The 25512-nt window shown below is 47.9% G+C and overlaps 4 protein-coding genes across 4 annotated transcripts; 3 read left to right on the forward strand and 1 right to left on the reverse strand.

The window, feature by feature from the left end:
- Positions 1-584: 584 nt before the first annotated feature.
- EI90DRAFT_3128752 (quinon protein alcohol dehydrogenase-like superfamily) lies at positions 585-4020 on the reverse strand (the record flags this gene model as incomplete). The annotated part of the gene is made up of 6 exons (XM_039064122.1): positions 585-2781; positions 2841-3045; positions 3087-3254; positions 3559-3655; positions 3718-3804; positions 3871-4020. 6 exons carry the CDS (start codon positions 4018-4020, stop codon positions 585-587), a joined length of 2904 nt encoding a protein of 967 aa, XP_038912263.1.
- Positions 4021-6964: 2944 nt separating this feature from the next.
- EI90DRAFT_3072755 (uncharacterized protein) lies at positions 6965-7804 on the forward strand. Its single transcript, XM_039061393.1, has 3 exons — positions 6965-7282; positions 7349-7388; positions 7411-7804. The coding sequence occupies exons 1-3, from the start codon at positions 7118-7120 to the stop codon at positions 7674-7676; spliced, it is 471 nt and encodes a 156-aa protein (XP_038912264.1). The 5' UTR covers positions 6965-7117; the 3' UTR covers positions 7677-7804.
- Positions 7805-7862: 58 nt separating this feature from the next.
- On the forward strand, positions 7863-8640 carry EI90DRAFT_2138465 (uncharacterized protein). The gene has a single exon (XM_039052623.1). It carries the CDS (start codon positions 8049-8051, stop codon positions 8502-8504), a length of 456 nt encoding a protein of 151 aa, XP_038912265.1. The 5' UTR covers positions 7863-8048; the 3' UTR covers positions 8505-8640.
- Positions 8641-11030: 2390 nt separating this feature from the next.
- Positions 11031-16215, forward strand: EI90DRAFT_2932358 (ATP dependent DNA ligase domain-containing protein; the record flags this gene model as incomplete). Its single annotated transcript, XM_039055070.1, has 29 exons — positions 11031-11219; positions 11283-11342; positions 11396-11539; positions 11616-11792; positions 11851-11899; positions 11961-12097; positions 12166-12398; positions 12454-12549; positions 12613-12698; positions 12754-12789; positions 12841-13048; positions 13097-13172; positions 13226-13243; positions 13300-13336; positions 13400-13523; positions 13601-13771; positions 13833-13876; positions 13949-14093; positions 14237-14283; positions 14368-14436; positions 14498-14555; positions 14632-14733; positions 14804-14893; positions 14948-15096; positions 15226-15410; positions 15614-15684; positions 15745-15840; positions 15919-16056; positions 16125-16215. The coding sequence occupies 29 exons, from the start codon at positions 11031-11033 to the stop codon at positions 16213-16215; spliced, it is 3126 nt and encodes a 1041-aa protein (XP_038912266.1).
- Positions 16216-25512: the final 9297 nt, after the last annotated feature.

Raw genomic sequence — 25512 nt, forward strand, 5'->3', positions numbered from 1 at the left:
AGGATCAGCAGGCTCGATAATCGAGAGGGACACCTGGAGAATCTATCTGCAATCGGTCTGTTTGCATACAACCGTGATCGAAGGAGCTGCCTATGTAAGCAATGGACGTCCTGAAAATTATCGTTACGAGAAACCGGAGATTTCGTCAGCTCCACTTAAGACAAGCTACCTGCAAGCCGTTATCCCCGTTGATCGACAGAAAGAACCATATGTGGGAATTGACCCAAATACCAGTGCAGGACGGGCTTCTGTTGAGGGGAACTAAAATGATCACCTAATCAGAAAGCGCCTTCGGGATCCAAAGCAAGTCGACAGTTCAACAGGCGAGAGGACCATCTAGATATTTCAATGCGTTAATACCCATACACACCACCCAAGGATACCATCGGCATCGTAAATGTAGCTAGGCAGAAGGGTAACCGGAACAAACCTTGAACGACGGGCGGAATCTTCAGTATTGCGAAAGATCAAGGAGCATAGTTTATGTCACTACAAGTCAGGATACTGATTGTGAGGTGGCGGAAGTCGATGTCACGCAAGTTTATGGTTTAAGCCCTATAAGTACAACACACAGATCCAATTGGTCATACCGTGGGCAGTTTAAACTCCGATAGATCCACAAAAATAATCTCACCCCCCTGTCCACCGATCCACACCTTGTCTTTATCATAATTGACAGTCGTGCTCGCTTCAAAGAAGTCAGGCAGCCAGCAAATATGAAGTGTTGCGTCTTGATGCTTCACACAGAGACTGCGGTGCTGCAACGTGTACCTGCCACCCAGCGCAGCGGTGTTGGAAGGGCAGTGCTGGTGGGCTTCGGACGCCGTCATCGTTGTCAGTGCCAAGGAGTGCACATATTGCGTTCCGACGTCGGAATGAACAGCCAAACAAGCCCCATCATTTGAGAACGAAACTGATGTAGGGTTGGGAAACCACTGCCCTCCCAAGCAGGTGCCCGTCCCAATATTCCATAATCGTACCTTCTCGTCAGAGGAGACCGAAGCTAAATGACGTCCGTCTGGGGAGAATGATACGGACCGCACCAAGCCGGCATGGCCATCAAGCACATTGGAAGTTGTCCCTGATGCAATATCCCATATCCGCGTTGTTTTGTCAAAGGAGCCGGAAGCCAAATGACATCCATCTGGGGAGAAGGCCACCAAATGTACCCAGTCAGCGTGCCCAGTGAGAACCGCAGAAACCGTCCCTGATGCAACATCCCATATCCGAACCGTCCCATCGCCGGAGGCTGAGGCCAAGCGGCGCCCTTCTGGAGAGATTGCGACAGAATGTACTGTGTCGGAATGTCCGCTGACTACGTTAATATCTTCCACCGAAGCAACATCCCATATCCTCACTGTCTTATCGTCAGAGGCCGAGGCCAGGCGACGACAGTCAGAGGCGAACGCCACAGAACGCACCCAGTCTGTATGCCCGCTGAGCACAGCACAAACCTTCCGTGATGCTACATCCCATACCCGTACTGTCTTGTCAGAGGAGCTCGAGGCCAACCGATGTCCATCTGGGGAGAAGGTCACAGAGTGCACCGGGTCCGTGTGCCCAGTGAGAACCGCGGAAGTTGTTCCTGATGCAACATTCCATATCCGCACCGTATTATCAGACGAGCTTGTGGCCAAGTGGCCTCCATCTAGGGAGAAGGATACGGAATTCACCCAGTCCACATGCCCACTGAGAACGGTGGAGATTGTCTCTGATGCAACATCCCATATCCGGACTGTCTTGTCTTCAGAGGCTGAGGCCAAGCGACATCCATCCAGCGAGAATGTTACAGACTTCACGCCTTCGGTATGTCCACTGAGGAGAGTGACTGCCCCTGAGGCGATGTCCCATATCCGCACCAATACATCAGAGCCCGACGCCAAGCGACGTCCATTTGGAGAAAATACTATACAACACATCCAGTTGGTATGTCCGTGTAGCGTAGCAGAAGTCACCCTCGACGCGACATCCCATATTTGTACTGTCTTGTCATTGGAGGCGGAAGCCAAGCAACGCCCATCCGCTGAGAATGCTACCGAATGCACCGAATCGGAATGCCCATTGAGCACGGCAGCGGTTGTACCCGAAGCAACATCCCATATCTGCACCGTCTTGTCGTCAGAAGCCGAGGCCAGGTAATGCCCGTCGAAGGACAATGCTACGGAATACACGGGGCTGTTGTGTCTCAGAACTGAGACTAGCGGAGACCATGCATCCGACTTGAACGACATCCCGGTGACCATCGCGCGACAATGTCGGGAAAATAACTGAGGGAATGTGGACTGCAATGCGGAGCTTGTCGGCAAAAAAGGATGGGAACCAGCGAGAATGGATAGTGAACATCTACTAAATGCAGCGCGCGACTGGGATACCATCCTGTATAGCGACTGGAGGATTGCTTGGAGTTGCGAATCACCCTTCACGGAAAGGTATGAGTCGATGCCACTCGAAGAAGCCCAAGTACCTACAGCCCATTTTCCTAGATCATACAGACCTGTCAGAACTTGATCGATTTTACCCATGATTCCCATTGCGGCAATCCAGTAGAGCAACTCAGGAACAGCTTCCCTCAGAGCAATGAGCACTCGCTTGTCTCCGCGTCTAGATTGACACACGGTCCCATACCAATCGCAGCATATAGACTGGAGCGAAGATGGCACAAGTTTCTCGAATTCGGCACGAAGATCAGGAATATCGTCATTTGGTAGATACCGCCAAATGAGCGGTAGGCTGTCTAGTGCACGCAGATCCTGAAGGGCGATGGAAGTGTATAGCAATGAGCTTGAGAAGGGGCCGCGTGAGACCAAGAATCATGCAGACAATGACATATAACTGCATACCAAAGCTTCGCCGTAATGTCGCTCATAACGGGGCGCTCACCAGGCGAGCGTGCGAAGCAGGTAGAAAGAAATGCAGAGACAGCGTCTGGATCATCAAGCCTATATGGAAGTGCCGAGAGAGCAACCATTGGGATTCCGAATTCGGAACGCACCCAGGCATACGGAGGCTTGTCGTGAAGAATCTGCTCCAGAACATAAGTGGACCCTATCCGTCTGGGACGTGAGGACCAACCTCCATTGACGCACATCCAAATGCCCATACATCGCTCATTTTGTTGCGTCCCTCCGAAGTACCGCCCAATAACTCAGGGGATACAAAGCGAATCGTTCCCTGGGTGCTCGTCGACTGCGCGTATGTAGTAATATCATCAAGGATGGAGGACAGTCCGAAATCGCACAACTTGGCGGTCTCATCTGCACATGATACCACAATGTTGCTCTATGTTATACACCGTCGGTTAGAACCACGCCGATCGAGCCAAGTGTAAAAAAAAAGATCAATTGGTTGCGCACCGATTTGACATCGCCGTGAACAATCTCTTTGAGTGGAGATAAGCTAGCCCTTGTGCAGCATCAAGAACCTAAGAACAAAATGAGACACCCCATCCATTTCAGCGACAGCCCAATCCCACCAATCCGTGCCGGTCAGCGTTTGGATACTGGTGAAGGTACGTTTTCACCTCTCCTCCGTCGCACCACGCTGAAATTAAGCTCGCACGAATGATACCGTCATTTGTCTCTAACATCCACCCATGGAATTCGACGATGTTCGGGTGACTTAGATTGCACCAGATCTTTATTTCACGCTTCATTCGCTGCCAGACAGAACTACTGAGTCAATTCGCCTCCGATGGACGCGACTTGAAGGCATACATACTCGAAGGCTCTTTATGAACTGTTTTTGCTCGAAGATGGGAACAACCTTCAAGACTTTGACGCAGGCGCGTTCATCGCGGGATGACTGCTAACAACGCCAACAGTGTGTGATCATGGCTGAACACTCCTGTAGGGTGATTGTTGGTGTACTTACACTTTCACGATAAGTACCCTGGTAGACATCACCAAATCCACCATGCCCCTTGGGTAGCTTCCAATCAAAGCTCACTTTTCCAGAAAGATTTCGTGGATCCACCTCAAGGATCTCATCCAAGGGGAGCTGGTAGGGAGGTTTGGACGACATCTGCAAAGTGCGAGTCGATTAAGCCCAGGGATTAGCAGGTGGTAGCCTTGAGGCTAGATAAAGGCGGACGCCAGTGGAAACCTCTTATGGCAATCGCGGTATTCAATAATTGTGTTCCGCCTGCGACCGCATTCGGTAATAATATGGCACTACGATAGTATGTCTGTCTGAGAATTGGGTGATTGTGAGTTCGGCATGAGAGCAGCGTCGAGAGCTACTGGACGGTTTCGATAATTTGGCATCGTTCGTTTCATCTTTATCCTGTTTTCATTGTAGTATGATCATGATCTAGACCTGCAGACTTATACTTGGATTGAATTGTGAGATTCAGGCAGCATCGAGAGTTTCACATTTCATCATCAGGCCGGAATGAGAGCTATGGTACTGTGTGATGCTGGATCAAGGGAAACTCGCTGGCGACAGAATTTCACACATTCTATGGCCACCACGAGTGCCTCAGCATGCCGTCCGACCTTTTGGAGCGAGGCGAGCAGATCTTCGAGCAATCGAACCAAGTTTAGGATGCACCATCGAGCAGCGAGTAAGCACCAGAGCAGCTCTTGATGTTTCTAACGGGGGAAGGGGGGATAGGAAAACCTCGAGTGATTCAGCCGGTGACGAAATACTTCAAAAAGGAGAATGTTGCTGGAAAGCTGGCCAAAGGGGCGTACACGGGGGTTATGGCGCTTTTGATTGCTGGAGAGGCCCTGCATTGTATTGTTCGGTCTGACGACTCAACGTAGCAGCAATGCCTGGTTCGAACAAAATCCGTCAACTTGTTCACTTCTGGTCAAGAAAGGGATACCTAAATATTTGATGGTTTCGCGAACATTCCTGGCGAGAATGCCCACCATCGTGGGCTTGATCCAGAAACACAAAAATCCTACGGAACTATGCGCCAAGCGATGGGTGGGATGAACTTTATAATGTGTGGTGATCCCCGTCAATTAAAACCAGGATAACAAGGAAGATGCAGAATATTGGTAACATCCCCGAGATGGAGTCGCTAGGGAACCATCTTGGTGCAATACCCATACCACTCCATGCCATGTGAGTTCAATTGCATTACGGCAGCATTGGGAAATTACGAGATGTGTGTTGTACCGGTTTCATGCCGAGGACACCATTGAATCATGGAAACGAGTACAGTAATCGCCCCCGGTCTTGTTTTTGACCGTGCGTGATAGCAAGTGATATACCAGAGTCTGTCATTCAATCGCGAGACTACACTGTGCCCCCAGTACCGCCGCTGTCCCTTAATGCGCAATACAAAGGGGTAAGGATCAGGTTGTCCCCAGGTCATTCCTTCAAAGCCGGTTTCTCTTGCAGATTACAGCGGCAAATAAATCAAAACTTTATATCCATCGGTCCAACTGAGTGCTCGTCTTCTTGTCCAAGCGGTAGCCGCTATGACAAGTTGGCGAAATCCATCCTGTGCACTTGCGCCATCCGTCCCAAGTGCTGATCTTCATCGCCAGGTCGCTTTCCACTCTGTTGACCAATCAAACTGGGGGCAGCTGCCGACAGCTTAGCACCTGAGCAGCATAACGGGGAATGGCGGGATTTGCCGCTTCTCGGGCATCCAGTTATGCACACGAGCGGAACGCGAAAGACCGCTCCAATGAGGTCAGGTCAGTCTATATGGATCCCCAACATATTGTGAGGGAATTTCTCGCGCGACTTCCATGCCCCTCGGGTTGTGCCTTGCCGACGTTGAACCTCAACATTAAGCTGGTTATTATCCTGTGCTTTTTTGCCCCATATAGGAAACCCTTTCAAGGCCAGTTTCTCTCGCGGGTTATGTCGGATTACAGCGGAAATTTTTAACGGGGTGGTCGTCTCCTTGTCCAAGCGAGTAACCGCTGTTGGCAGGACGAACAGAGTCGGCGAGATTCATCCTGTGGTACTTGCGTTATCTGTCCGAAAGGGTTGAATACTGGTATTGATCGTCAGTCCCCACAATCCGCCGCTGCTTCCCACTGTGCTGGCCATTTAACTTCCTTCTAGTGGATGCGGTTGCCGACAGTTCAACACCAAAATCCAAAGACCCTGCATATCGAGCGTCTTATCTTCGCGATCGCCGTGTGCCGCCTCACGCCTGTCCTTTGAACATGGCTTGATCGATGACGCGCTTCAAACTGCTGTAAGCGTTTGGAGGGTGCGGTGCCTGTCATAACCGCACTCCATGCTATCACGTCGGTGGCGTCGACATTCAAGCGCGTGCGATACCCACTCTGCAGCTGCCGACACTCTCTACCCTCGATCAAGGTGTGAACCTACTCTCTCATTAGTATCGAAGAATTTTTATACTCTTGGTGGGGTAGGGAGTGGGCGTTGGCCCAGCTGGCTCGACTACCTAACACGCGGGGACGAGAGAGCACTGCAGGCTTACATTTACTGTGAGAATGCCCAGCGATGAAGAGGCGACGAAACTTGGTTCTGTGAGCAAAGTTGTGCTTGGGAACAAAAACGAGGTTCTCGTTGAGATTTGCTTCCATCGCTCGTCCCGCAGTCTTTACCGTAACATCCTTCGGACCCCACACAAGTGGAAGCGCTGGAACTGGAAAATTCATTGCTTCAGAGTCCCCATAATCTCTATATATATACTCTCGGGGTCACAAGCGAGCTTGACTCGATTTGCTTCACTTTCAACACATTAGATGCACTTTCAACTTTTAGCGTGCGAGATGTTCTCGATTATGTAGCTACCTGAAACAGGGTGATAGTCCAAAGCGATGCAAGTCGATCTGTATTTTGTGACTGGGCCGACTGATCCTTTCATCCAGGACTTCAAAGATTCCTCGCTCACATCGAAGAATGCGCGCCGCTTCTTAAGCTATGAATTCTAACACAGATCCCCGATGTATTGATCTGCTATGTGCCTCCCGCAAATCCAGATTTCAAATACGCCTCGCGATCTCTTTCTGACCTTGCACAAAGTTAAACAGCTCATCGGCTTTCGCACCGCTAGTTATTGCGTAGATGGTGACACTTTGTCCAGTGTAGCGAAACCAACCGACCGTAGACCGCACCCAATCCCGCAACTGGAAAGCAATTATGCCCTGAATTCTCCCCATTCGAAACTGCAACCACGCTTATGAATACCACTGATGCACTTGGTCCTCCGATTCTCTTTCCGTTCCTGAGTCATTTCGGCTGGTTATTCTTGCGTCGTAGGGGCTTCCGCTTACTACAAACTGCCCGAGCTCTGGGTCCCAAGGGGACTAGTATTCTGTCGTGTCCGTTGTCAGACGAAACCTATGTGCAGTTCAATCTAGAATAGTATTCACGCAAGAGCAAAAGATGTCATGGCACATAGGGGTAACAGGAGACATACCATCGGTATCCTGGTCGACCACTCAAACATCGTTTTCTGGTATTTTGACCGAGGCGGAGGCTTCTGTTCGACACCTACTGACCTCGTCAAGCACTCTCTCAGTACCGCGTTCACTCTTGGCTTGGAGCCTGCCATACAATCGCCCGACCCATGGGGGGCCTTCAACACAAGGGAAATCACCATTCATGGCATACCTTTCTTACTGCAAAATACTTTGCATATCTCCTGCGACCTTGAAGATCGTGGGTTGTTTTATTCTGCGACAAGAAACAACCTGTCTCCGACTGCACCACATCCCAGAGCATCCCAGAGGATGTAATCATCAAACTTTCATGGGAGCATGCAACGTTGGAAAAATCCGACATCCTCTATCGTCGGGCTGAGCGACACGGCGTGCATGGAGTAGCCCGGCTGTATTGCTCCACCACCCTGGGACGCCTTTCAGAACTCCACTCAACAGAATACATTATCAAGATCGGGAGCTGCGAGTGCAAATACTGGGACCGTCATGCGTTCCACTTTACCGCACTCTCCCCGTCAAAGACTTTGAATGTGCATTCTGGTCTTTAGTTGAAGGCACTCCCATAACCAGTGTTCTCATACACCCCCTAACTCAGCATCGATTGTAGTCCATCATCGACTCTATAAGGATGCAGGAATTCTTCACTGCAATAACAACGTGAGCAGTCTCATGGTGTTGAGGGAGACACCCACTCGCGGGATCCTACTGGATCTTGATTTTGCAATCCAAGTCCGAGATGGAGACAAAGACGTCTCACCCGAGCCCTCTTTTGCTGCCATTTCTTTCCATGGATCTCCTATCTGCTGCGGGTTCCCTCCTAAGCGGCTTTACCGACATGACTTGGAATCGTTTTTCTATATGCCTGGTTGGATTCTCTGTCGATGTGACGCACACGGTGAACCTAAGGCCCTGCATCAGTTCACAGCTTGGCATAATGGCCCCCTCGATGACATCATTCCAGCCAAACGGAGGTTCACGGGAGTACCTAGCCACATCACATCAGACAGGTCCTCGCCTTCACTTCAGAGCTGGTTGCGCCGCTTGTGTAGGATGTTTGGCGGAGGATACAGGGAAGTGAACTGCCAGGACGCTCACGTTGACCAGGAAACTCGGGGGGGCATATGACGTTTGACACATTCATGGGCGTGGCTCCGCAGAGTACCCCCTGAACGAACAAACTATTGTTTATGAAGCGGTCTTTTGTACACAAAATAGAAATTCGAGACTTCATGCCGCTCTCGAAATGCCATTCCTGTCACTGATATAGTAGTGCTCACATCTCGCAAGGAACTGAGCACCAGGCCTTGAATGCTTAAAGTTGGATGTCGCGCGACATTGTGAGCGAGAACCCAAAGGAGCGTTTCCAGGTACGCAATCAAGTTAACTTGTTTCTATGCTATGCCGGCAGCGGACACGAAGCGGAATGATAGCCCCACAGAATCCCGAATGTGCACCATTTTCGAGCTTCGACCACCCAAGTCCCAAATGTTCAAGAGCAATTCTTCATACTTTGGCGCATATATTTCAGCTTCTACGAATCGACGCGATCGGGATCTTAGATGTTGATTAAGAAAATTCCCCCAGTTTCAGCGCTTCAAGGGGGGCAGATCCAGAGACGACACCAGTGGAATCTTAACATATAGCTTGTGTCGTTCTCGCGTAGGACGTTCGTTGGGTAGTGGGTGCGTGTGTGATTCATTTTAAACTCTGTATCCGTGCCTGTTGGCATATGACGGAGCGTATAGCGGGTTGGGTAGTTCTGGCAATCGCTAGGTTGCGCATGAGCTTGATTCGAAGCAACGCAGGATAGATCGCAGCAAGCCCGATTCCAAGGCATTCGTGGGTGGAAGCATGGAACACTGGAAGCGCGAGGTGGCTCAGCATGAAAGAGACTGAGGACAGAGATCGATAGTAAGGGGCAGAGTAGACCCAGGAATAAATATGTTTGGAATCGGAAGCTCAAATGGGATCCCGAGCAATCATGGCGGTATGCTCCGCAAAGCGGAACATGAACCATTTCCAAACTTGGTACCAATCTTGCCCGGGCCAATCAGCTGTGTGAGCTCTCTAGATCTGTTCTGGTGGAACCTGCGCGCACGTCAGATGTGGTTGCTTTGTTTGTGTGTGTTTACGGGAAGCTCAATGCATTCTTGATTACCGGGAAATCCAAGCTGTTGTTAATTGGATGCCCCCCAACATTTCGTTTCGCACCGTGACGACAGATTCATAGTAGGGATAGGTTCCACATGATAGTAATATCAACCACGCGTTTCAACAACGAAGCATCGAGATATCACATAGAATAGACCACTCAGCAAGAGACCTAGGGGACACGTATCGATTCGTCCGAGTGATATCCCATTCCGATATCGCCAAGGAAGAGATTTCTTCCATCCCGGAAAGGCTGAAGTGCAGCATGCGGGAGGAGCCGCTTCCGTACATGTGTACATGTCCGCCTGGTTCGCTTTTGATCCCCTGCCGGTGCAATTGGATAGCCAGCCAAATACGATGTAAAGATCCGAATGTCCATACTCCCCTTCCTCTCACGTTCTTCACAGAGCAGCAATCTGCTTCCAAGTGGCAAGCTGCTAGTCGTCGGGTGTGGACTGCTTGGTCTGTTAGGACCAAATACTCTAATCCTGGTCAAACGAAGCGGCCCAGTTACCGCTTCACAGCGAATCGTATGTTCGGAGATTCTCAGCGGGAAAGATCTCCAAACGTTCGCGAAAAGTGGAATGGGGGTATGGAACTACTCCATGAAGGCAGCCGTCGCTTGCATATAAACCTGTGCCTTTGGTTAAGCCGCGATGAATCACTACCGTCCAAATGAATTCTAGGCAAAATTATTCTCCTGTTCCGAGTACCAATGTAACGCCCAGGCCAAGCTTGAAGGCGACACTCATCTCGGATAAGTTCTAGGATTGCACGTGTGGCGCAGCCCAGTTTCCAGACGGTTGAGGGTGCTCATTCGCCCCCTTTGCGTTGTTTGTGAATCCTCTCATCCACTCGATGACACGCGCCATCCCCTGTACACTACACTGTACCCAGACGCCATGAGAATCGAAATGTCACATTCCTTCGCTCCTTAAGGCCTCAATGTATCTGGTGGAACGAACAGCGTTGCGATCGACTGTACATATATTCTGTTGATTTTGTTGGTTTGTGTGCTTGCAGCGCAGTTATCATAACTCCCTGCGGCGATGGGTGGGCTGAAGAAGCCGCTGACGCCGTCGTTTTTTTCTTTTCTTTAGTTACTGACCTTCCAAGTGCGGTGAAAATTTCTCTATTATCCTTACCTAAAACGCTGTTGCCTCGACCACTTTGGATCGTCGGTGAAACTGCGGGAAGCGTGAGGGATGAAACGAAGCTACCTGGGCGAAAAATTGAGGTTTGAAAACATCTAATTAATTGATTACTCCCGCACTCCGTTACGTAGAGGGGGCTGCGGATTTATGCTCCACTCCTGAATACACAGAAACAGGAATCCTCTAACGACTTTTCCGATCCAGAATATCAGGCTCACCGATCCACTACATATATAGTTCCCTGAATGGGATTTTGAAATGAGGCGGCATTTCAATTAAGCATAATCACACAGCGTTCGGCACCGAGGGCCAAACCAATCGCGAACGTCAAGTTCGACCGCTCACGATGCAACGAGGAAGCAGTGTGCAGAATTTTTCTCGTGAGGATGGGTCTCTGGCGTGTCCACCTCACTTGGCTCCTCATGGACCCCCACCCTCGATCCACGCGCTAACCGAGTTTTTCGACCTTTGTTCCCAGCCAACCCAGAAGTTGAAGCCTGATAAAAAACGCATGTACATGGGGCTCTGGTTTGATGTAAGTCCTTCCGTAGTTTTTCCCGCGAATTGATTGGTCATTGAATCGTCTCGCTCTGCACAGCGCTGGAGGCAACAAGTTGGGCCCGATCTGTATCCAGTCCTTCGTCTGCTTTTGCCTCATGTGAGTATACGGATTAGGGAAATTTGGAACGAGTACTGAGGCACGGCTCACAGAAAGACAGGGAAAGAGCCACATATGGCTACAAGGAGGTGACTTTGGCGAAAGCATTCATCCAGGCATTCGGAATGAGCGAGAAATCTAAGGATGCTCAGTCACTGATTAATTGGAAGAAACCGGACCCCGACCCGCATGCATACGTAAGTAGCTTTGTAATATGAAATGCACGCATCTCTCTTATCCAGTACCATTGTGCAGTCCAGGACCCAGGTGAAGGCGACAGGAGATTTCCCGAGTGTTCTGTATCAAACTATCGCCACACGATCTTCAGTCATTACTGGAACAATGACGATAGGGGATCTTAATGACCTGCTGGATGAGCTTAGCCAGGGGTTCCGTCCAAGTGGTAAAGATGCCGAACGAAGGTCAGCTGCTCTCCGCGTTGTTGGGAATGTATTTCTGACGCCCTCATAGACAACAGGTAGCAAGGATATTCAGCACATTTGCGGAGAAGTGTACTGCGAACGAGATTCGCTGGATAGTCCGAATCATACTCAAAGGTAAGGTCTCTTGAGCAGGCTTTCACCAATGGGTGGGCGATAGATTTACAGTATGTTCCAGATTTAGGCATCGGCGTGAAAGAGACCACCGTGTTTTCTGTGTTCCACCCCGATGCAATCGATCTTTTCAACACTTGCTCTGACCTGAAGAAAGTTTCCTGGGACCTCGCTGATCCCAACTACCGCCTGCATGAGGAGGTATGGCAATGACTATTCAACCGATATGAGCTATAGATGCTGATGGGCTTCGGTGTGCTTCGATACAGGAAAAGGCCGTTCGCCTTTTCAAGCCATTTCAGCCGATGCTTTGTGGCAGGACGAAGACTCTTCGGGACGCAGTAAAGCTAGTCACTATGAATGATGGTCCTGACGATTCAAATCCCAGCAACGAAGGAAGGAATACGAGGCCCAGCGCCGAGGGCTTCTTCATGGAAGAGAAATTGGATGGAGAAAGGTTGCAGCTCCACAAGCGTGGAAATGAATTCTTTTACTGTTCAAGGTAAATGAACTCCGTTGTCCTCAGATGTTTGTACTGTTCCCACAACCATTCATAGAAAAGGGAAAGATTACACATATCTATATGGCGGAAACAGAAGTGAAGGATCATTGACACCATTTATTGTTGATGCGTTTCATTCCAAAGTAAAGGAGTGAGTGTCAGTCGTTGCATGTAAGAAACCTCGCCTCATTGTCGGCCGTTTGAAAACCCACAGCGTCATCCTTGATGGGGAGATGTTGGTATGGGATCCAAGCATCGAGAAGTACCTTCCGTTCGGCAAGCTTAAGACGTCGGCACTTGGTAAGAAATAATACGAAGTATATACACCTCAACCTGAGGCTTACGAATATTCAAGATAAATCAAATGATCCCGACAAGCCTCGACCATGTTGTACGTGTATGTTTGTTCCGTGCCGGCAGTCTTGACGCCTAGTTTCTTCAGTCAAGATTTTTGACCTTCTTTACATCAATCTCGAGGGGGCTCGCGCACCTACTTTATTAACCCGGAAGACGTTAAACGTCAGGTTGCAGACCCTTAAAAACCTTGGATTATTCAAGGAGGTACCCGGTCGTTTGGAATTTGTGACGCAACGAGTTGGCAAAACCGCTGAAGATGTGGAGAGCTTCTTGGAGGATATTGTAGAAGAAAGGTATGCTCGGAATATTGAAGCCAGCCATGTTCCTCACAGCTTATTTAGGGGTGAGGGACTCGTGCTCAAGCGAAGCCAATCTGCATACAGTCTAGGAGGTCGTGAAGGCAAATGGTGGGCGAAGGTAAGGCCGCTTTGTATCATTTATGCTCCATGTTTACTATCAGGGTTATACAGGTGAAGCCTGAATACATGGTAACTGTCGATATCAGTGTGTGTTTAGCCTATCCTGATAACGCGGTTCGATTCAGGACAACATGGGAGAAACCGTCGATGTCCTGGTTGTGGGTGGGTGGATACGTTTATTTATTTTCTAATTTCGTGCTCATCGTTCCCCTTTTCGGTGCCCAGCGGCCCACTGGGGGTCAGGTTCCCGAGGTGGACGCGTTTCGACGCTCATCTGCGCCGTTCGGGACGACTCCCTACCCACGATACAAGGAAGTGATCCCCATGACGATGACGAGAAATCCTCAACGTGAGTAAGATTCCCACTGGATTTCTGTTTCATCCTCTTTCCTCACTCACACGCAAACCATAACAAAATCATAATAGGGTATACAAAACGTTTGTTCGCATTGGATCGGGTCTCTCATTGGAAGATTATGAATGGATCAATATGAAACCCTGGAAGCCGTTTAATAAGTACAAGCCTCCGTATTGGCTACGTGTGTCGCCTGAGTCTGGGACTGAGGACAAAGGTGACGTGTTCCTGGAGCCCGAGGAGTAAGTTGTTTTCTTCTCAGTGATATGTGGTTCCCTAACTCTCGTTTCGCTTCGTTAAAAGGTCGTTCATCATTACTGTCAAGGCGGCATCCATCAGTCCATCAGGTTCGTTTTACTTCAAAGGGGCTTTCCGGCATGTTAACTGTTAAGGAAATGCCGTTCGATGCGGAATTATAGACCAGTATGCCGCAGGAATGACGATGCGTTTTCCAAGATGTCAAAATATTCGACATGATTTTAGCTTGGAGAATTGCATGTCGATTTCAGGCAAGTTGCTATTTCCGGTTCTCACTCCTCGCCCTTCACTCCCCATCTCACGATGGTGACGGTAACTGTCCCCGTCGTTATCAGAGGTATTAGACCTGGCTTCTGGAAAGAGGAGACATTCGGAGGGTGATGATCAGTGAGACTGTTTTTCAGGATATCAATCTTTGGATTGACGCGATGGGGATGACTTGCTTTCAGGCCCTTTTCGAAGAGAAGAAAAGGTGTGAAGAAGAAGGTGGGATTACGTTCATACGTTCATTGGGGTGGAGAGGCTAATTTTCGGTCTTGATCGTGTGTTTGTTGGTGACAGGGCGGAATGGAATTTGGAGCTTCGCATAAAGGCCAGGATTTATCGGGTGTTGAATCGAGGAGTGAGTTATTTGAGGGGAGGAAATTCCGTACGTTGTTGCTTGGCAGTGTAATTAGATTTTCATGCTGCTCACCGATCTTTTTATGTAGATGTTATTATGGCTAGTGGGCCAAAGCAGAAGTACCCCAAGGCAGAAGTTGAACGAATGTGAGTTGTCGCTTCACCATAACAGAACGTTGTGTCACACTTCTGATGGTCTATACTAATACCTCTTGCCTCGTAGGATTAAAGAGCATGGGGGTAGCATTCATCAATCCTACAGTAAAGTCGAGGGTGTTACCATCATTTACGGTGGTACCGTTAAGAGCAAGTACTCATTTTCATCGTTTCAGTGTGGACCTTCTGACATGATTTTATCTCTGCGTGGTTTGTTGTACAGACGTTCCGGTACAGAGTATCATTAAAAACGACATATATGATATTATTAAGCCGGAGTGGATCGTGGATTGTATTGAAGGGAACAGCATCGTTGCGCTAGGGAGACAGTAAGTCGGTTTGCTAATTAATTCGATAAATGCGTGGAATAGCAGCGTTAATAGGTATTATTTTCATGTTACTGAGGAGACTCAGGTGAGCGCGGAGTATCGTGGTGGCGAAGTTGAAGGCGAGGTGCATGAAGATGTGGACGATGTGCCGTCAACTTCCAGGCGACCCATGGTTCCAGCCGGGGAATTAAACGAAGGGGCAAGTGAGCGGGGAAGTTCGGAAACGGAGGATGAGGGTGAGGATAAGGATGGAGTGTTGGTCGGTCCTGGCAATCTGGATTCAGATTCCTGGATACATGTCATTTCAGCCCAAATTGCTGAGAATGCGAAAGAGAAGGGCAATAATGATAAGGAGAAGGGGAAGAAGCCGAAGGAGACTGACGAGTTAGGATCGAGTACGGAAAAGTTTAGAGAGAGGGAGAGTGACACGGAGTCAGAAGGGGGACTCACGGAGGGGGAGGAGATTGACTTGGATGAGGTGAGGAGTGTGGGGAGGGAGGATGTGGATGATTTCGTAGTTGTTGAGGATCCAGATGAAGGGGGAGGCTCGAAGTCGGCGGGCGTGGTGAGTTTCCCGATTATCCTTTTATTGGGTGCCTGGGAAACGAAGTTCTGATGATGGGCATTGTAGGACCAAATGGTTGTGGATGAGGTCAGTTGTTTTATGATTATCATTTTTTTTGTTCATCGTATCAATGACATGGTTTGTATTATTATCAGAAAGAGGACATTACGATGGGTGAATCCGATGATGCCATGGAGTATGATACTGAGAAGATATTTAAACATTTGTGAGTCGTTGTGATCTCTCCGTGGCGGGTATGCTAATCATGGAGTATTGCGAACGATAGACATTTCTATATCGATACGCAAGAGAATGCTCGCTCTAACGGGCTTAGCGTCGAGAATTCTGGCGGATCAGACGATCAGGAGCTCATCAATTCAGAGTAAGCTTGTGAATTAATTACTAATCCCTAGAGTTGTTGTACGGTTGCAGAAGTAAACTGATGAGAACGTTTTAATAGATTAGAGGAAGTGGAGAGGAATATCGAGGAAAATGGAGGTCAAGTGACGAGCGAACTCAGTCATCCCAAGTTGACACATATCATTTTGCACAAGCGAGATCTGAGCCGAAGGAGAGAGCTCGAGACGAAGACAAGAGAGTGAGTCTAGTTTCCTTTGTGTGCAGGCAAATCATAAAGAAAGGATGGTTTATGCACTTTTAATGTAGACCAAAGCGGCGCAATCTTGTCGTTCACACGTGGATTGCATGCTGCCTTGATGATCAGTCATTGCTTAATGAGGCATTTTTTACGCCGTAAATAATAATTAGCTGCTCATTGGAGTTCACATGCTGCGTGTGTACTTGTGTGTAATAAAATATCTAAAGGAGTGACTAACTACAATGTAAGATAGGAGCTAAATATGAAGTTGGATAAAAGGGACTGACCTCAGTCTCTACAGCGAGAACTGAGGAAAAAAGAAAAGAATTCAAAAATAAACGTGACTATACTATAACGGAAGTCACATGCAAATCACGCGACAATAGAGATCGGTTAATGCGTGGTGTTCCTCCAACACGCCCACTCAATGTGCATCAACCTTCAACAGACCCAAAACATCTCTAAACTTCTTAAACTTCTCCCCATTCAATGGCTTCGTGAAAATGTCTGCCACTTGGTCAGCTGTTGGAATGTATTCGAGTTCTAGCTGGCCACTCTCGATCTTCTCCTGGATCCAATGATGCCGGACATCAATGTGCTTGGTGCACGCATGGAAGATGGGATTTTCTGCCAAAGCGATTGCTGACTGATTGTCAACTAGGAGAGGAGTAGGAAGGGCAATGGGGATACCAACTTCCCCATAGATGTTCTGGAGGAAGGTTGCCTCTTTCCCTGCATGAGTCATTGCCATATATTCCGCCTCTGTGCTTGATAACGCGATTGTCTGTTGCTTCTTAGAAGACCAGGAAGTGGCAGCCCCACAGAAGGTGAAGCAGTACCCTGATACGGATCTCCGAGTGTTTGGCTCTCCAGCCCAGTCTGAATCAGAGAATCCACTTAGGCCCTCACCAAATTGCTTTCCATCATACACGAGCCCAAGATCCTGAGTTCCCTTAAGGTAACGAAATACTCTCTTGAGTGCCTCAAGGTGCTTCTTCCCAGGACTAATGGTGTGTTGCACTAGGTAATGCATGGCAAAAGCGATATTGGGCTGGGTGCCCACAGCTGCGTACTGTTGAAATTGTATCCAGTGCAACTACTGGACTTATCCGGAGCTCCAATTCAAATGGCTTCAAATCCAGGTCATGTGGCAAGGACATAAAATCATGGACAAGCCTGGTATCAAACCCAGGACCTCTAGCATGCATCCATACACTACTTGCCCTTGAGCCATGCCGGTATAGGCTGTTAAACTCTATACTATTGGGAACATATTATATTCTCCAACACGTACATGAGGGATCCAAGCATGGACTGGAACAAGTGTCGGTCAACAGTGGTGACTTCCAATTTTGGAAGTTTGAGGTTAGCGGCCATGGGAGTGGACATCGGGTGAGCCTTTTCCATCCTAAATCTCTTCAGGATCTTGCTGATGTACTGACGCTGGTTGATTGTGATTGTTTGAGCTGCACGATTGCGTGTGATTTCCATAGCCAAGAACCAGTGGACTTCTCCCATGTCGCGCATTTCGTGCCTTCCGGCAAGTTCCGATTTCGCCATCGCCAATGTGTCCCTCAGTGCAAAGAGAAGTAGATCATCAACATAGACAAGTATAAAGTGGTTTTTGTCTCATACACAGAGACATGGGTCATACCCAGACTGCTGATACCCAAGGGACTTGATGTGCACACGTAAGGTACGGTACCACTACAGTCCGGCCTGTTTTAGACCATACAGGGCCTTCTTGAGTAACCAAATTTTGCCAGGAGCAGATGGGACACCAGGAGGGGGCTGAAGATGGATCTCCTCAGTGAGATCGCTGTTGAGATAAGTGGCCACTGCGTCTAATTGGTGGATTTCGAGGTCTTGAGATGCTGCATATGCCAGGGATGAGAGAAGTGTGTCGCGGCCCAAAGTAGGCGAGTATGTGTGGAAGTAATCTTCCCCAAATACTTCGGTGTAACCCTTTGCGATGATTCTAACCTTCTTCCTTGTTACTTTTCCCTCAGCATCTGGCTTTTCCCCAAAAACCATCTGGCCATCATGTACACGTGCTCCATCTGGAGCTTCCACTTCAACAAACACTCCCTTCCGCTTGAGGTTGTTGTACTCCTCAGTGATAGCGGCAACCCACTCGTCTGCATCGTTTCTGGCCATCGCCTCCCAGTAATTCCAGGGAGAATCAGTGGCTACAAATGCCAGCTCATCAAACTCAACTCCCATCACACCTTGGACAACCACTATGTGGGCCTTTATAGGGGGGACCTCAGGACGTTTGCATGGGGCCTAAAAGGCCTTTTTCACTATAAACATCCTAGGACATCCTGGCCATTCAGTTTCATTCGTTTGTTGCAAATGTCCTCAGATGTCCTAATTCAGTTTGATTCAATGGTTGCAAATTGTCCCGGAATGCCATACTCGTCCATCCCATGGTCTGTGCACATGCTGACCACTGTCTAGAGGGATGTCAACACTGTTTCCCACGGTCTGAACACACTTTACATAGTTGAATAGCCCCTTTGAATAGCTTCCAGAATATATATTTTGAGACTGAATTGACCAATAAATCATTGAGAAAAACGCAAAATACTTTTTTGGATGCAGGTTAGTGTGGCTGTCCACCTCATGTCTGTGCACAGTGCTGGTCATTGTCCGGAGGGGTGTCCAGACTGTTTCCCACGGTGTCAACACACTTTGCGTAGTTGGATAGAAAAATGCAAAATACTTTTTTGGATGCGAGTCTTTGGGATAGTGCTTGGGCCACTAAATTTCACTGACAGCCATCGAAGTCATCGAAATTCCCGGGTCACTGATATCTCAAAGACTCGTGTCCAAAAAAGTATTTTGCATTTTTCTCAATAACTTGCTTGTCAATTTAGTCTCAAATTATATATTCTGGAAGCTATTTGAAGGGGCTATCCAACTACGCAAAGTGTGTTGACACCGTGGGAAACAGTCTGGACACCCCTCCGGACAATGACCAGCACTGTGCACAGACATGAGGTGGACAGCCACACTAACCCGCGTCCAAAAAAGTATTTTGCGTTTTTCTCGATGATTTATTGGTCAATTCAGTCTCAAAATATATATTCTGGAAGCTGTTCAAAGGGGCTATCCATCTGCGTAAAGTGTGTTGGGGACGTGGGAAACAGTGTTGACACCCCTTCAGACAGTGGCCAGCATTGTGCACAGACAGTTGAGCAGCCTGAGGATTGTCATGGGAAATCAGATTCAATTGCGGCATTATGTTTTGAATGTCTACCCTGAATAATACAAATTTGATTGAATCACAGAAGCATTTGATTGAATTTGATTGAATTATAGAATCATCCCAGGACATCCTGGTGAATGGATCAGGACATCCACTAGTAAATACCCCCTTTTAGGCCCATTTGAAGGCCAAACGGCCCCCCCTCTATAGGCTGTCATTAGGTGGCTGACTAGGCTGGGTTTACCCTTTGTTGCGCACGAGGATCTTCGGATTTGTGTGGATTTTAGAGTTGGATCTGGACTCTTAGGATGAGTTGGTGGGTCTATGGTACTCTCAGAGTAGGATGGAGTCGAAGCTGGGTGATTCCTTGATGCCGAGGTTTCAGGTGTGTCGCCAGTATCGTTTGACAGTCCGGTTTCCCTGTCGGCATTTTCATCCCCCTCTGAATCACCATTCTGACTTCCATTTCTCCCTCTAGTCTCCATCTCCCTTTCCCCCTCTCCATCTATTTCCACCAACACTCTCTCCCTTTCATCCTCCTCTTCAAATTCAACATCTCGCGATTCAAACAACCATCGCTTCTCCCGGCTGTACAATATATATGCCTTTTTGTCCTCAGCAAAACTGACATGAATGCACTCAATGCTGCGCTCTGCAAGCTTCAAGTGTCATTGCCTTTCAGGTATATGAGCATAGGCTTTACAGCCGAAGAGATGTAGTGATACCAGGGTTGGTTTCCGTCCAAAATACACTTGGTAGGGAGCTAAGTTGTTGCTCAGGGCACTGGTAAGTGTCCTATTTTTGATCCACGCTGTATGTCTGACAGCAAGGTGCCACAGATTTGCCGGTAGTGATTTGAGTCGGAGTACTTCGTTTGCATCGGCTACCATTGAGCGCGCGAGATTATTCAGTGTCCGATTTGCCCTCTTGGATACTCCATTTTCCTGTGGTGTATATGCATTTGTGATCTCGCGTTTGATCCCTTGCTCAGCCAGGTAAGCCTTGAATTCACTTGATGCATACTCGCCACTGCCATCTGATCTGAGGATCTTCAGCTGTTGGCCCGTCTCCTTTTCAGCGTGTGCTTTCCATGCCTTGAAAACATTGAAGGCATCATCCTTAGATCTGCAGAACCCAACATGGGTATATCAGCTGCAATCATTGGTGAAAGTTATGAAGTAACGGTGACCCTCCAGCGTAGCTGTCTCCATTGGACCACATAGGTCACTATAAACTCGACCAAGAACTCCTGTCGCCCTCTCCTGTGTCGCATGTGGAATATCACTTCGAGTCTGCTTCCCCTTTCGGCATGCAGAACAGTCTCCCTTTTCATCTCCCACCACCGTCATTCCTCTAACAGCTTCAACCTTCACCATTTTCTGTATGGTGGCTTCGCTGACATGTCCAAGCCGGCGATGCCACAGCCTGAGAGTCCCCTTCGATGTCAGCAATGTCTGGGTGACTCTTGCATGGCCATCTGTACCAGTTTCAACTGTACACAGCCGGACGCTCTCGGGATTGTCAACCTTCACTTGAAGGGTATAGAGGTTGTGGTTTCGGAATGCCTGGGAAAGGACCTTTCCAGTGGAAGCCTTTATCAAGTCGGCACTCTTGGTTGTGAACACGGTATTGATTCCCACATCGCTCATCTTGGTCGTTGATAGCAGAGACTCGCCAAGTTCTGGTACATACAGTACATCCTTGAACACTGCTTCTCGGCATTGACCATCTATGCAGGTTTGGACTTGAATGTTCCCTATGCCGGTGGCCTGGATCACTTGGTTGTCTGCTATGCATATACAACGTGGGGGGTTGAGTGCACGATGGGAGGAGAAATAAGAACAATTATTGCACATATGGGCTGATGCCCTGGAATCGATGATGGAGTGTGCAGCCTTGGACCCTTTTGACATGCCCCCAGCCACAAAAGCCTCTTCAGAATGAGCAATGTACACATCATAGGATGGTGATGGAGACTGTGAGTCATGGGCCACTTTCACTTTTGCATCCTGCTTGGTGGCTGACTTCCCTTTGCTCTTGTTGAACATCTGTTTTGGACCCTTTCCCTCTGCTCCTCCACCCTCAGACCAACATTTCTTGATAGTATGTCCAGTCCTTTGGCAGTTTGGGCATTTCACCCCATCTGATACCTTCAGCTTTGATGATTGAGATTTTCCAGATGAGCCGCATGTGTAGAATGCATTTTCTCTCTCCTGCTTCTTTTGCGATTCATGTGATTGAATGGTATCTATGGTGAGTTGCAATGGTGGAGGGGTGTCACAGGTGAGAAGGATGGTCTTCAGGGTTTCATACTCGGGTGGCAGAGATAGAATGATGGCAATAGCCTGCAGTTCCTCATTCACTTCGTAGCCAAGGCTTTTGAGTTTATGGGCAATGTTCCTAAACTCCTGCATCTGCGGCAACAGATCCTGGTTGGTGGACATGGTTGACCACCATAGCTTAGTCATCAGGAAAGCCACTGATTGAAGTCCTTTGCCAGTGAATTTGGAAGTAATGATTTCCCAGGCCTTAGCTGCCGAGTGTTCCGAAGTAAGGAGAGCTGCAACTTGTTCCGTGACTGTCAAGGCAATGTGGAGGAATGCCTCCTGGTTGTCCTTGTCCCACTTCTTAATCTCATCTCGGTTGGTTACCACATTTGCAGATGTAGAAGTATCACCAGTCTTTGCAGCAGCGTAAGTGGGTTTAGGACGGGGTTTGGTGCTGAGCACATATTCCCAGAGTTCCTGGTGTTCTAGAACCATCTTGACCCTCATTCTCCAGACTTCCCAATTTGACCCATCTGCCTTGAGTTTTTCAAACTCCAACTTCAGGTGGTGGTCCTGGGTCAACGACATTGTTACTAGTAAGGAAAGTGGTGCAAGTTCTTTGTTTGGGTCGGAGTTAGAGCTCTGGGCTCATAACTTAATAAAATATCTAAAGGAGTGACTCAGTCTCTACAGCGAGAACTGAGATAGATTATGTTGGAATATCAACAATCGGTTCTGACGATGGAGTGGTGAGGATGGTGTTGATTGTTGGTGGTGGAAGTGAAGTTTGGGGGCCCATCTTTTACACCCCATTTTTCCTCTTTATGTGATGGGCTCGCCACTGGTGTAGTTCGTGTATAAGAAGGGAGTTTTTTTGGACTCCCTCTCCCTCAGATCTCTAACACGAGTCTGAGGTGAGATAGATTTTATTATTCTTTACAAAACTGTCTAACTGTTGGCACAGACACTTACATGCCATAGGTACATACAAATTATAGATCTCTAACACGAGTCTGAGACACTTACACGCCATAGCCTTATATTTAAAAGATTATCCTAACCTAAAGGAGTGACTAACTACAATGTAAGATAGGAACTAAATATGAAGTTGGATAAAAGGGACTGACCTCAGTCTCTACAGCAAGAACTGAGGAAAAAAGAAAAGAATTCAAAAATAAACGTGACTATACTATAACAGAAGTCACATGCAAATCACGTGACAATAGAGATTGGTTAATGCGTGGTGTTCCTCCAACAGTGTGAAATGTGTGATGATGGTGGTGATAAATCTCTCTTATTACCCTGTGGCCTTGTGATGATGTGTGTCAAAAACCCATGATGGAAAGGGGTAAATGCGTGAGTCCAAATGCAGGCAGGGCTCAACTAGAGGGGGGTCCGAGGGCTCCGGTAGTGAACTGAAGCTTCTCAGGGAGCCTGGTTCTGCTGGATGGTACAAGAGGCTCTAAGAAGGACGTGGCCTCAGTGACTCGGAGGGAGCGCTGTGCCTCCATTACGTCTCAGTTAGTCCTTGTATTTCTTATGTCTGAGGTGTCTTGTAGAATGGGAGCGGGATTCACTCAGAGGGACTTTGGGTGGCATTTTAGTCGAGATTAGAACTGAGGAACTACAGGTTCTAATCTACGGGTATTTATAAAGGAGAATGGGGAGGACTTAGTCAAAGTCCGAAATGACAAATGGGAAAACACTGAAAGGTACCAAATGATACCGAGAGGTACCGAAAGGTCCCGAACAATATCTGAACGGGGAACCGAGGTGTTGGGCCAAGGAGGGCGGAGTTGAAGGCTGGAAAATGAATGGGGAAGACAAATGGACAAAGGGGGTTAGCCGACTGAATGAAAGGAAGAAGGTAGTCGTGCTAAGAATAGAAGGTGACTAATAAGTGATAACGTGAGGGAGATCACTGAAGGATGCGGGTAGCTCCGAAAGCGGAGTTGCATATCCGAAAGATGTTAGGTGACTCAAATAAATGAAATGGGTGGAGGAGAGGTTTAAGGGCATGTCACGGGATGTCGGAGGTCCATCGGGATATCGGAGCAAATCCGGGGTCTCCGAATGTTCCAACTCGGGACCGAGCTTCCGGGATGGGAGTGGCCAAGGATTGGTGTGCCACAACCAGACCGGAGCTGAGACAGTCAGGAGGGAAGGTGACTTGGGGAGTGGGGAGGGGATGGTGAAGTTGTTAGGAAGGTGTGGTGTGGTGGGAGTGCGCGGGGTCGGGATTCCGGGATATGACAATGTGGCAGTGCAGCTATCCTGTCTTGACACTTGCTTGACACTGTAGGGGATAATCTTTGAAACATTTAATGAAATAGGAGCTATCACATGTAACTCAGTCTCATAATGGAGAACCAGTATTAAGGTATTTTTACCTATCGCACATAACTATAACATGAAAATACAATGAGTTATGCACAAACACAGATAGGAAAGAAATGGTATCACCTCAGTCCTGTAATAGAGAATGGTGTCCAGCATAACTTATATGACTGGAGCCAATAGTGACAACTGGCGATATAAGACAAAGAAAATTGGGAGTGCATGGTATTGCAACTCTGAAACAAAAGGTATAGTTGTTGTTAGTCACAACGATATTAAGTTAAAATAAAGACTCCCCAATCCACGCTGCAGCTCAGCTGTTGTTGATGAGCATTGATATTCCAACAACATTGTGGTATGATGTCTGGTTGGTATCTTTGGGTGTTAGTGATCCTTGGGTTCTGTGATGTCTGTGGGTATTGTCATGGGATCGGTATGATAAAGAAAAGAAAAGGAAATATAAAATAGTGCTCTGTCCTTCTGCTCCTCACTTCCGCTCTACTCCTGCTGCTCTGTGGTTGTTCAGGACATCTGTCGTTCAGGGGTGGGTCTTGTGGGTTGACCAGTTGTGTCTTGTGTTGGAATATCAGCAATCGGTTCTGACGATGGAGTGGCGAGGACAGGGTTGATTGTTGGTGGCAGAAGTGAGGTTTGGGGGTTGAACTTTACACCCCCATTTTTCTTCTTTATGTGATGGGCTCACCACTGGCACAGTTCGCATATAAGTGTCAGGGACTGACCTGGGGTTGAGAGCATCTGGGTATATTGCCTGGGGTTGAGGGCCCGGTAGGGTGCAGCGCGGGCATGTGTAAGAACGGGCCCAAAGCAGGCAAGGGTCCCTGGCCACTTAGACTAAAGTGGGAAGTGTGAGAAGAAGGTTACTTCTCAGTTCCCACTTAGGCTGTGTTTATGTACATGCGGTTGGAGGTCACATGGGGAGCGCCATGTCATCTACGCTGAAGGAGAGAACAAAGGAAGGTCAGTTGGGAGGTTCAAATGAGACCACCACCAAGCTGTTCCCTGGTTCTTTAGTTAGGATGGGGAAGTGTACTAGTATTATTTATTGTAAATATAGTACCAATCTGAGTGTTTTGGCTAATTCTATTTTTATGGGTTAGTTTTAAAGTTCCTGGGAATTGACTTACAGATAAACTGAGCCCTGCGGAGCTGTTTCTTTATTGAAATTTCTTAATTTGTCTAGGTGTAATTCTGTGTAGCGTTGTTTAATTTGGAATTTAACTTGAATTAAATCTTCTACTTGGTGAAGTTTCAAAGATTCTATTCAGTTAATGGATTTGGATTGTGTCTGGAGTGTCCCTTGAGTTTGTTTTATTTTTGTCTTATTTTATTGCTTGTTTTAACAGTAGCAAGATAACTGTTTTGTGTTTACACTTTGAAATCTGGAGTGTTAACCAGCTCTCCTGTTGAAATATCTACTTAATATTTCTCTCCTTTATTGCTGCCTTTTACTACAGTGGCAATCTTAACTGTATATCACTTTTTCGCACTGGAGTGACAACCAGAAATGCTTGAGAAAAATAATACTCTATTTTCTTACTTCTCTAAGGGGGGCGAAAAGTCGCAGAAAGGGTCTCCCTTTTATACTCCTTGGGTCGCCTTCCTTTTTCATGCTCTACCTTC

This window comes from Cantharellus anzutake, assembly GCF_015039405.1.
Source record: "Cantharellus anzutake strain C23 chromosome Unknown EI90scaffold_52, whole genome shotgun sequence".
Taxonomy (NCBI): domain Eukaryota; kingdom Fungi; phylum Basidiomycota; class Agaricomycetes; order Cantharellales; family Hydnaceae; genus Cantharellus; species Cantharellus anzutake.